Source organism: Phascolarctos cinereus, unplaced genomic scaffold, assembly GCF_003287225.1.
Source record: "Phascolarctos cinereus isolate Bilbo 61053 unplaced genomic scaffold, phaCin_HiC Scaffold_8;HRSCAF=390, whole genome shotgun sequence".
NCBI classification, from domain to species: domain Eukaryota; kingdom Metazoa; phylum Chordata; class Mammalia; order Diprotodontia; family Phascolarctidae; genus Phascolarctos; species Phascolarctos cinereus.
Genome location: NW_027556291.1, coordinates 29,514,234 through 29,526,196, shown reverse-complemented (window position 1 = coordinate 29,526,196; position 11,963 = coordinate 29,514,234). Strand labels below are relative to the sequence as shown.

General features: G+C 47.2%; 1 protein-coding gene across 3 annotated transcripts; it reads left to right on the top strand.

Moving 5' to 3' along the window:
* The first annotated feature begins 1,506 nt into the window (after positions 1-1,506).
* Positions 1,507-9,890, top strand: HMGB3 (high mobility group box 3). 3 transcript variants are annotated; one of them, XM_020975010.2, is made up of 5 exons: positions 1,507-1,599; positions 4,706-4,863; positions 5,703-5,842; positions 7,012-7,186; positions 9,430-9,890. In XM_020975010.2, exons 2-5 carry the CDS (start codon positions 4,714-4,716, stop codon positions 9,568-9,570), a joined length of 606 nt encoding a protein of 201 aa, XP_020830669.1. In that variant the 5' UTR covers positions 1,507-1,599; positions 4,706-4,713; the 3' UTR covers positions 9,571-9,890. The 3 variants fall into 3 exon arrangements, with proteins under 3 accessions (XP_020830669.1, XP_020830668.1, XP_020830667.1); XM_020975009.2 differs by lacking the exon at positions 1,507-1,599 and adding an exon at positions 1,684-1,936; XM_020975008.2 differs by lacking the exon at positions 1,507-1,599 and adding an exon at positions 3,564-3,663.
* Positions 9,891-11,963: the final 2,073 nt, after the last annotated feature.

The following is an 11,963-nucleotide window of genomic DNA, read 5'->3' as shown; positions in this document are numbered from 1 at the left end:
CTCAGAGTGTGTGGAGGGAAAGGCATTGCGGGGGGGGGGGGGGGAAGGAACCAATTGTGCAAAGACCCAAGAGGCAAGAGATTCAGGGCTGAGTTGGGGGAGCCACAAGTAGGCCAACGAGGCTGGAAACCACTTGCCCTGAAATGAGGGAGGCTTGTGACCACCCTGAAGTCCCGATAGCTTGGAACTCTGACGTGAGGACCAGTGTTGTTGCTCCGTGGGGCATCCCTAACTGGCCTGCGGTACGTTAGCTCGTGGCTACGCGGTAGTCTGCTACTTCGATCGATGTCTGCATTCCCTCAGAAATGTTACTGTTCCCGGGAGTTTACTTAGATGGGTTGGCAAAGGACCCTTGCAGCAGATGGAGCCCAATAGTCCTGAGGAGGGACAGGTGCTAGCTTTTTCCTTTCTGTATCTGCTCTTTTGGACATCCTCAACTCAGTCCTAGTTCCATGACTGAGTAATTTAGCAAGCTTTTCTGTGGATCTGTCCACTGAGAGGACTCCTAATTAGCTCACTGGCTTGGGTTTTGCACTGTGCTATTGAAAAGGGATTTTTTGGGGGCGGGGAAGGGGGAGACTAACTATTGCCCCATCTCTCTTCACATTCGTTTTGTCTCCAAACTCTGTCCTTTTCACTCCTCTCCTAATGTCTCCTCTTTTTCTTTTTCAGCTTTCAAAGAAATCACGCCTTAGTCTCTTCTCCCGGATCCACTGTGATTTTCGGTTTAGAAAACACTGGAAATCAGTAGGAACCAGGACAATCAGTGCTTCGCATTCGAGGTGGTTCAGGCAATACTGGGGCGCAGCTGGCATTTGGGTTTTCTAGCGTCCTGCTCTTGTAAGAGGGCAAGAAGCTCCTTTCTCGGTCTGCGAGTCAGATCTCGGTGCGAAAATCTCATAAGTCTATGAGTGGAGCAGTCAGGAAGCCCAGGGATCAGATCTCACTATCTCGTGCCCCTAAGTGGCGCCAGATCCGAACTGCTGCAGAGGTAAGAGAAGAGGAAGACGAATGTGTTGGAATGGCAAGAAAACTTTTCTCTGTGCAGAGCTGGCCGCGGCTCTTCGCTGTGGGTCTACAGAGGAGAAGCTGAGCCCTGCGGAGCAAACTGAAGACGCGTGCTCTCGAGATACGCTGCCAAGGGTCCGAGTGGCCCCGGGCAGCGGGTTAGTTGTGAGCTCAGTGGGACGCCCGGACGAGACAGACAAAGGGTCCTTCACCCGGAGCAGGGGCTGGGAAGCTTCGACGACAAGAGGGCTGGGGAAGTCACCACCACCACTTTTCTCACCCTAACTTTGGTTACAGTAAGGGTTTCCTACTGATCATCACCATCTTATTCTCCATCACTCCCTTCTTAGCCTTCCATCCCAGGCGGGTTGTTCTTTTTGAATGAATGACCCAAGTGACTGGGCCCAATCAGCGCCTCCGCCTTATTAATATGCATAAGGACCACGGCCAATGGCCGGGCGAGGAGGCTGTTTTAAACGGCGGAGGCCGCTAGCCAATCAGGCGGCTCTCGTGGAGTCAGCTAGCGCGAGGTTGGGGGAGTGCTTAGCCGAGCGTCGTGCCCTGCGCTGCCCAGACTAGCGAACAATACAGGTACGTTCACACAGCCCGCTCCCGCCGCCGCCGCCGCCGCCGCCGCCACTGCCACTGCCGCCGCCGCCGCCGCCGCCGCCGCTGCCACCGCCACCACCACCACCACGGTCACCGCCGCTGCCGCCGCCTCCCGGCCCCGCTGCTTCTGCACAACTTTCCGGCCGGCGCTGCATCGATCCCCCTCCCTTTCCCTCCCCCTCCCCCCTTCCTTTGCCCTCTCTTTTCCTTTTTTCTCCTCTCCGTTTCTTTTCCACCCTGCTTTGCCACTTTCCTCTGTTCCCCTCCTCGGCTCTCCTTTCTACCTTTCTTCACTGATCGGCAAGGGGAAGAAATCCAGGTGTTTAAACTTTTAAAATTATTATTCCTATTTTCCGGGCTTCTCCTTGCAGCTTCTTCCTGTGTCTCCCCCCTACCTCCTCTGTCCCCCGCCCTTGGCCGATGCCCCGGCAGTCCGAGGCGATTTCTAGGGAAAGCTCTGCGATCCAGCTGTTTTCCGACAGCTGTAGCAGCGGTTTTCTTTAGCGCCCCAGGCTCCTAGGGTTTGCCAGCACAGGACGGGCAGCTTCGCCGGGAGGGAAGGTTCGGAGTCTAGCTTTGCGGAGTGTTCTCTAACAGGCTCGGTTTGGGGGTACGCGGGAGGAGGGGGTGTCGATGCAGTTTCCACGCCGTCCCCCCCGCCCCTTTCCTCTCTGGTCAATGCGGGCTAGAGCAGCGTTTGGGAGTTATTTTTCTACCTCTAGTAATATGGCTGATGCAGTTCCTTACACCGCGACTAACTCTTCTCATGCCTTCTCTTTTTCGGGGGGTAGGACGAGCTGTTTTGCAAAGAGGCTGCCCTGGGTCTGCGAGCCGGAATCAGGGCGCCGCGCTGCCCCCAGACCTTCCCCTGGGGCGCAGTGCGGACAGCTTTGTGTGGCCACCCCAGGTTGGGGTTGGGGCGCTCTGTCCCCAGGCGGGGCAGTCGGCTGGCCGGCGGAGGAAACTTAACAGTTTGCTCCAGCCAGCCGTGCGCAGTACTGGGGGCTTGGGGGGGGGGGCTGGCTGGGAACTCTGCCGAGCCTTCTGCATTAACATGGCTGTCGCTACTGGAGCATCTGACAGGCTAAAGCTTGTGCGCTGTCGGGGCGAGTGTGTGTGGGGGGGAATGGGGACAGCCGGGGGGGGTGCCCTCTCCCTGAGCCCGGGTTCATCTCCCCATAAGGAGAGCTCCCCCAGACACACCCAGCTTCGCCTCCTCTTTCTCGCCTCTTCCCTCGTCCTTCTGGCCAGGTGGTAAGCCCTGAGCCCCGCGGTGGCCTCTCCAAGAGGTCCCCCCTTGCGCTCTCTTCTTGTGCTGTTGGGCATTAACATGGCTGGCGTTGGGAGAAAGCAGGCAGCAATGGGGGGGGGGAGTGTAGTGGCTCGCTGTCTGTGTAGATGTGTGCAGGGCTGGAGGGGGAGAAAAGACCTTTCAGTGGCCCGAAGGGGCCCCTATCTTTTCTCTCCCCACCTTGAAGCCCTTTCTCTGCTGGCCTTGAGCCCTTGGGGAGTCTTTGGGGGGTGATCGGGGGCCGATTTTCACTTTTTTTCTCCCTTCCCCCTGGCGAGGAAGAGTGTAATGGCTGAACAGGAGTCTTTGTTATACAGAGTATTGCGCTAGGCAGGAGGGGAGGGGGGCACCCTGCAAACCAGCGTCTGTCCCTGGAGCCCCTCATCCCCACTGCAGCAAACCCGCCCAGGGAGCTGGAGGGGCGCCTATTCTGGGGTCCTGGCGCCTGGGGAGCCCCCAGGGTGTTGGGGATCCCCAACGCTGGCGCCCCGGAGCCAGCCACCGGCCACTGGGGGTGCATGCTTGTGGCTTTGTTAGGAATAGCAGCCTCTGCTGCCTGAGCCTGAGCCTTGCACAGGCAGAGAAGCCATTTTAGCGAATGGATCTGGAGCTGCTGCTGCTGCTGCTGCTGGGGCCAGAACAGCAGCTCCCACTTCTCTCTATTCCTCAATAGCACTGAGCCTCTCTACTTCCTCAGTAAGAGCATCGGGCGAGAGCTCGCACCCGGGCCCCCTTTTCAGGCGTCCTTGCTTGGGGTAAGAACACCCCAGTAGAGTAGAGGGAAGGATTTCAGGGGGACTTTCTTTCATCAAGGAGCATTTCACAAAATGGAAGATGAATTATTGGTGTCTTGGTGACCTGTCGTTTTTTTTTTCTTTCTTTTTATCTCTTTTTTTCCTTTTTTCCCCTCCAAGTAGAGTTTACCGTTACTGGGTCAGGGCATATCCAGCCAGGGGAGCAGGCAGCCCCCAGCTGTTACGGGGGGGGACCCACAAAGAGCCCCCCCATATTGTGCACTAATAGGAATTTTTAATTTTTTATGACAACCTTGGGGGGTAGGGGAGATAGATTAAGATTAGAGTTGAGGGGAGGGGTGGGTCACTACTTTTTTTAAAGGAAACTTTGAAGAAGGAATGTGTTCGAAAAATGGAGAGGCAGAATGGAAAAGGAGGTGGGGGGGCGGCTCGGTAAACCAGCCTTTTAAATAACTTTTCTCCCTTTAGATCAAGTGACTAACTTCGAAGCTTCTCTTATAATGTAAGGGATACTTGTGGGCTTTTACAAATAAGTTTTCTTGTAGAGAATTTTTTAAAATATGAAATGCTTTTTGGCATTAATTTAAAATCTTGCTTTCCTCTGGACTGTTTAGAAGGGGGGAGGGGGTTGTTTTTAGAAGTTTTATTTATTCATTTACTTATTTTTGGTCTAAAGCCCAAATGGATGCTAATTTTGTCCTATCTGTTAATAAGCTAGGGAGGAGATTTTTGAAGTCGAGTCAGTTTGCCGAGGTGGATGATGCCACAAACACCTACCCGTTTTTCTCGTTCACCAATCTTTAGAAACTTTCGGTCCAGAGTAGGAGCTCCGGCTATCACAGTCCATGCTGGTTGTCAGCAGTGATTTTCAGGTTCCCCATTTTAGCCCAACCCTTCCAGTCATCCTATTTTCAGGATTGCTGCCTTCCCTTGGAATTGTTTTCTTCTTGGCAACTGAAAGAACTGACTCGCCTTTTTTGGTGGGTGTCTGTGTTTCTCCTTCCTCAGCAATGATGCATGTTTTAAAATTTATCTTATCCAGAGTTCACCATGGCTAAAGGTGACCCCAAGAAACCGAAGGGCAAGATGTCTGCTTACGCCTTCTTTGTGCAAACTTGCCGGGAAGAGCATAAGAAGAAGAATCCAGAGGTTCCTGTCAACTTTGCAGAGTTTTCTAAAAAGTGTTCGGAGAGGTGGAAGGTACCTTATTATACTGTTTTCCTTTAATGCATTTAAAGAAAAAAAAATTTTTTTAAACCAGACCTGTGTTTTCATGTATATACTCTAGGTATGGAAACGCCCTCCACAGATACAGATAAGTTAACTCACCTGTTATTTTGTGAGGTGCCTGGGCCACTGAGGTTAGTGACTTGACCTTGGGGCACCCTGCCTTAGAGGCAGGAATTGAAACTGAGTCTTCTGGACCCCAAGGCTAGGCGTCTCTGTTATACTTCATTGAGGTTAGTTCTAGCTAAGAGTACAGTGGATTGCTTTAATAAATAATTTTTGCCTGCCTGCCTAGGAGACTTGAATTGACAAGCAGAGCCCCAGTGTGTAATAGACACCATCAGGAAACTTTGTTGATGTGGCCATTGGAATATTTAATCCACTCCCCCAGGTCTGTACTTCCCTTCTGCAACTGCTCCCTGGAAGGAAGAGGTTGGTGTCATATAAAGGAGCACTAAATTTGGAGTCACACAATCTGGGTTCCAATCTTGCCATTTAGCTATAGATAATCTTGGGCAAGTCATTTCTATTCCTTCTTCTCTTTCTCCCTCTATAAAATTAGGACTGTAACTAGAATACTTTGAAGGGTCCTTCCAATTCTAAATCTGTAATTTCAGCCCCTCAATTTTTTTTTGACCTGGTATCAGAGATTTCCACATTTAACTTCATCAGTTTTGTCTTTCTTTGTACCTCCAGTGATTAGCACAATCCTGGCACATAGTAAATGCTTAATGAATGCTGTTTGACTGATTAACGAATCGCCTTGGAATGGCTGTCTAGCTTTTTGAGACTGTCTCATTTCTTCTTCTTAGACTATGTCAGGAAAAGAGAAATCCAAGTTTGATGAGATGGCAAAAGCTGATAAGGTACGATATGATAGAGAAATGAAAGACTACGGACCAGCAAAAGGTGGCAAAAAGAAGAAGGATCCTAATGCACCTAAACGGCCACCGTAAGTCACTTTGGCCTTCCTTCCCTATGTTCACCAGAATTCTTAGGGTGGTTTTTTTTCCTGCTTAAATTCCATTTTGTTAATGGATGATAAATGTTCACAGATCATAGGTTTAGAGCTAAAAGGAATTTAGGGGGTCATCTACCTAGTCCAACCCCGTGTCTTTTCCCTTACAAATAAGGAAACTGAGATTCGGTGACTTGCCTGTGCTCACATAGCTAGTGAGTCTCAGAACTTCAACCCAGGTCTTCCTGATTCCAAATTCAGTACTGCATGCATTATACCACACTGTTCACAATGAACTTTTGAAGACCTATTTGTTTTCCTTCTTATGCTTAAAAAAAATAAAGCGTGACTTCAGTAGTGAGCTGCCCGAAGCCCAGGTGAGCAGCTCAGTACTTTGGTTTGAGAGCCCTGGATTTAGAAATCACAACCTGAGGTTTAGATAGCTCCTAGAGAGCAAAACTTTTTTTTTCTGTCTTTCACTCCCTTGCCACATAATAATTATTTAGTACCTCTATAAACTTAGGCAAGTCACTGGCACTCTCTGGGCTTCTTAATTTTCCCATCTGTGAAATGAGGAGATTGGACTGCTGATCTTCTCAACTTTAAATCTGTGATTTTACAGAGATGGCTATTACTTAAGCTAACTCTTATAGATTTTTATTATCTTTTTACATTATCTTGCTTTCCCCCCTAGATCTTCCCCCTCCCAGGAAGCTATTTTTCATATTGAAACCATGAAATCATTAAAGAATCAAAACAAACATTTTTTTAAAAAGAGAAAAATTCAGTAAAACCGAGGATCCCTTCCCCCCCCCCCAAGCTCTAACCTCTGCAAAGGAGGTAGGGTATATGTCTTCTCATTTATGAGCCAATTTTAGAGAAAGTTATACTAAGCCATTTAGAAAGTGAACTTTCTATGGGATTTTTTTTCTGGGGAACAAACTGGTGGAAAGAACCTTTTGAGAATTCTGGCACAACTTGAAGTGTTTTGGGTTTTGTGCATATCTCTTGCTTACCCTGAGACCTTCATGAACCCTGTGAATTGAATTATGGGGGTCCAAGAGCTCTGCAGCCCAGGATGTTTTTGTTTCGTTTTGTTTTTAAGGCTCAGGCTTTTCATGAATGTTCATCTAAACACTAAACACGCTGACTTTTTCTCCAAGGTCTGGCTTCTTCCTGTTCTGTTCAGAATTTCGTCCCAAGATCAAGTCTACAAACCCTGGCATATCCATTGGGGATGTGGCAAAGAAGCTTGGTGAAATGTGGAACAATCTGAGTGACAATGAGAAGCAACCTTATAATAATAAGGCAGCCAAACTGAAGGAGAAATATGAGAAGGTAAGAAGCTATATGTGCGGGCCCAGGGAGAGCTTGGGCTACTTGGGTGTGGAGAAGGGCTGGCCTTGGAGTCAGGAAGACCTGGGTTCAAGTCCTGCCTGACACATTCTAGCTGGGTGATTCTGGGTCAGTCACCTGATCTCAGTGCCCCCCCAGGCAACTCTGAGACTAGGACCTACAGGTAAGTTGCCAGTCTTCATCATCTATGGAGGAAATGCCTTGTGCCTGTGACATCACAGGTCAGGGCCAAAAAAGAAAAAAAGAAAGAAAAAAAAATTCTGCCAAGAAACTTCGGATTGGAAGCTCCTTCAATATGTGAGAAGAGTTACCTTGCCATAGGTCTTACCTGGACAGTGCCAGAGTCTTCACTGGTTATTGTGTAATTGGGCTTTTGTGTGTTTATGAGCAAATAGTTGAGGGCTGATCATAGATCTTTTTTTTTCTTTTTAAATTAAAAAAAACCACCTAAATGTTTCATTTACAAAAAAAAAAATCACTGCCACTTCCCAGTGACTCTCCTCTGTCCCCTTCTCCAAACCTCATAGAACCTCCAAAACATTGGGCAAGTCTGATAACGTACACTGTATCCTCCATCTCTCTGCTGATAGGAGGGAAGCAGTCTTATGATAGAATTTGGGACAAAATTGGGCATTTTGGGGGCATTTTCTTGGTCTACCTTCGTAGCTTGGTGTAGTGGATAGGGCACTGGACTGGGAGTAGGAAGACCAGAGTCAAATCCAACCTTAGACACTTACTGGCTGTGTGACCCTGGGCAAGTCAGTTAATCTCTGTCTCGGTTTCCTCATCTGTAAAATGAGGGGTGTTGGATTGTGGACCTTTAAGGTTCCTTCAGTTCTTAAGTATGTGATCCTGTCTCTTGCCTTCTATCAAATAGTTCACTGAAGCCACAGTCACTACATGGTTGACCTCATAAGATCTTTAATGGAAACTTGTATTTAGATTTTGTGGGATTCCTTCCTCCTTCCTTTACCCCTCCTCTTTTTTGTAAATGCTGTATAGCTGGGGATTTACTAGGTACACTAGCTGTTCACACACCTGTTGAGGGGCTTTGGTTTTTCCGTGTTCTGAAAAAGAGATCAAATATATTTTAATACTCGTAAACTCCCTACAATTAAATTAGAAATCTGGGCAAATAAAAAAATTGACAGGCTAAATGAAATTCATAGCTACAGACAGTGCCATGAACAGGCAGAGAGAGTGATCAAAGCAAGTATGGGGTGAGGGTGGGGGTGCTTATACCCAAAGATTGACCGCAGCAACCCGTGGAGACTTTTTCCTAAAAAGGGGAAAAGGGAGGGAGTATGCCCACTTCCTCTGCCCACCATGAAATCCTAGCTCCTTTTGAAGTATTGAGAAGTCATCTTCAATATCGTTAGGAAAATTATTGCTATCGTTTGTCTTTCATATTGTCTTCATCTCTAATGAAAGACAGTATGGTGTAGTTGTAGATAGCTGGCTTAAAGCAAGGAAGACTGGGGTTCAAGTTCTGTCTCTGATACATGCTTTTGTGTGACCCTGGGCAAGTCTCATTAACCCGTGCCCCAGGCAGCTCTCTTAAAGATGAAAAACTGAAGGGGAGGCACCAGTCTGCTTTGGTAGAGGGTGCCCCCTCACCTGGGGGTTCCTTATACCAATGAAGGTATAGGTCCAGTTTCTATTCCTATCCCGTTCCATTCCCAGAGAGACATCCATTTTTACCAAAGGATAAGAAGAAATGGGGGGTTGGGGGGAAAGGCAGTGCAGTCAAACTAACCCATAAAGTATATGCAATGTTCAACACTCTTAGTTAGTCTTTCTCTCCCCCCCCCCCCTCCCCCTACAAAGAAGGAAAGGAGGTCTATCCTTCAGTAACCCTTTAACAAGCAAATCGGTTTATTGTAGTGTTTGCCTTTTTGTTTTTCCTCCAAGGCTGTTGGGCACAACTGTTGTGTTTTTTTTTCTCCTACTCCCAGATTGTTTATAGCCTAAGGGGTCTGGTGTAGTGGAATGAGCCCTGGACTAGAGGCCTGAGACTTAGCTCTGGCTCCATTGTGGTGTAACCTTGGGCATACCCCTTAGCTCCTGTGAGCATGTGAGTTTGGGGCTGGGGGTTGATCTGACTCACTGACCTCTAAGGTCCAGGCCAGCTCGGAAGCTCCTTGCCCACACACACTTGGATGAAAGTAAGACCACTGGTGGTGAGCTTGTCAATTTCAATGGCGCCCCCTCTCTGCTCCTTCTAGGATGTCGCAGATTATAAGTCGAAAGGGAAGTTCGATGGGGCAAAGGGGGCGGCTAAAGCTGCCCGGAAAAAGGTAGAGGAGGAAGACGAGGAGGACGAGGAAGACGAGGAGGAGGAGGAGGATGAAGAAGATGACGAATGAAACTGTACCATATTCTGTCTCCATGTGAATACCATAGAGTAGGGGAAACACCTTTAAATGAAACACCTCTCCTTTGTGATGGTGTCGATTGCCCTCATTAGGTTTAATTGGCTTCTGATCACGTAGCTTCTCAAAAGTGCTTCTAGATAGACATTGTAACTGGTTTCCATGAAGTGGCCATGGGTATCTCGGAGCACCCAGAAACTGTATCAAAGTTGTACATAATTCCAAACATTTTTAAAACTGAAAAGGCGTTCTCGTGTTCTCCTCACTCTGTGCACTTTTCTTGTTGGTGTAAAACAAAAGCATTGACAAATGTTTTCAGGCATTGTTTTTTTTTAATTTGTAAGGTGGTGTTTAACTATATGGTTATTGGCTAGAAAATTCTGGGTTATAAACTGTACATATCTATAGTTTGTAAAAACAACAAAAAAACCCCACACCCCTAGACAGATTCTTGGGGTCCAGGCTTGAAGGGGACATGAGGCTCGTCTGCCTTTCCTAGGGGGGCCGCAACCCAAAGCCTACACTGTGAGGGTAGATTGCAGTTACACTGCATTGGGTGTCCATTTAGCTTAAAAGTAAGTTGTCTTTCTGTATATATAGTGAAATAGCACCCAGCTCCCGTTCTTAGGTGTCACAAGGGGGGTGGGGGTCAGCTGGCATGAGAAAAGTGTCTGGATTTTTGGTTTTCTTTTTAGTTGAAGTGCAGTAGTTTTAAATTGAAACTGTAGAGTTCTGCCTTGTATCAGTCAAACAGAAAGCCAGGGCAGTGATGCAAGGAAAGGGAAAAAAAAAGTCTGTTCTTAAACACAATTTGGAACGTTTGGGTTTTTTTTTTGTATGTTTAGAATGCTTAAATGTCTTTTGAAGCAAAATAAACAGTATTACACTTTTAAAAACTGTACTTGACACCATTCAAAATTTCTGGGTTTGAAGCAGACTTAACAGCCCAAAACAAGACAGTACTTTGGAAGACCCATAACCCCATGAGTCTGGTAGCATAGATCAGATATTTCCTAGTTGTCTCATCCCCTACCCCCACTTGTTTAAAAAAATAAAACCAAACCTGAGCATTGATGGAGTTCAAGGGAGTGTCTGCTTTAAGCTACTCTGTCATTTATATTGTTGATATATGAGTAGCATTAAGATGGTATGCAAGTCTATGCTTACTTGGATGGGGTGGACGAGTGAAAAAGTGACCGTTCCTGGCCTCTCCTGCCTGTAAGTTAGAACTTTCAGAAATACCGAAAAGCAGGCAGTAACATTTTAGGCTAATTCCACTGAACAGGTTTTGACTTTTTTTCCCCCTTCTCTGGTTAAGTTGGGTATGCATTTGCTATCTGTACTAAAATGTGCCTTTTTAAAAAAAAATTTGCTTTGGGGTCTCCTTCCCACCTCCCCTCAGTTTTGGTCTAGTACTCAAGTTTTTGTCCAGAGAAACACTAGAAACTTCTCAGCTCTGCCAAGTCATAGAGAAGGGATGGCATAGCTGAACACTGGCTTCTTCTCAAGCCTCCTGGGTTCTGGGAGGAAGCCCCAGGTCAGCTACCACTTATAGAAAGGGCAGTTATGGCCACTAAGTGGGGGTTGTGGCATGACACCCCCTCCTGTATAAGTGGGGGTACTTAAGACTTATGAGGGAGACCCTGCAGCATGTTCATCCCTCAATTGGAATGTCTTCCCCCTCATCTTCTTCTAACCATTAAAAATATGTAAAAAATAAAAGTTGACTTGGGGGTTAGTTGAGTAGGGGGATGGCCCATATGTACTGAAGTGTTTTGAGAATGGTGATGGACAATGTTAGTGTCTGGAAAGAGGTGAAATTCTTGTGGTTTAGGGCACTATAGTCCAGCAGATTGGGTTAAAATTGGAAGTGTTCATCTGATGTGTCCTGTTTGTATGGAGGGAACCTTTCTCACAGGAAGGAGAGTCTTAAACAAAATTTTTAAGCTTTCCAAGGTGTGATCAGGGGGTCACTTTTCAGGAAAACTGTAAGTCAGGGCATAGAGGTGTGGCCTGTTTTCTGTGGTCCTGTGTTGCACTCCCCCCTCCCCCCAGGTCCTTTATTCCAAAATTGTTCAAATGGTCTTTTGTTGATGGTTTTTCCATTGTGCTGGGGCAGTATTTCCCTATATCCTCAATTCTGGTAAAGGCTTAGGGTTGTTTTGTCTTGTGAACAGGAGCCATTCTGACCAGTGGGGTCACCTGTGGAGCCTCTTCAACAGTTAGAAAACAGTCTGTGTTAAATTCAGATCTAGGGCCATTAAGGGGTTTGAGTGCCAAGTACATGGTTAGAGGCATATTCTTTAGCCCTCCTTTTTATCTTTGCCAACTCCTTCCTCATTTTTTTTTCCTTCTCACAGACATTGAGCTCCAAGGGTCGGCATGTA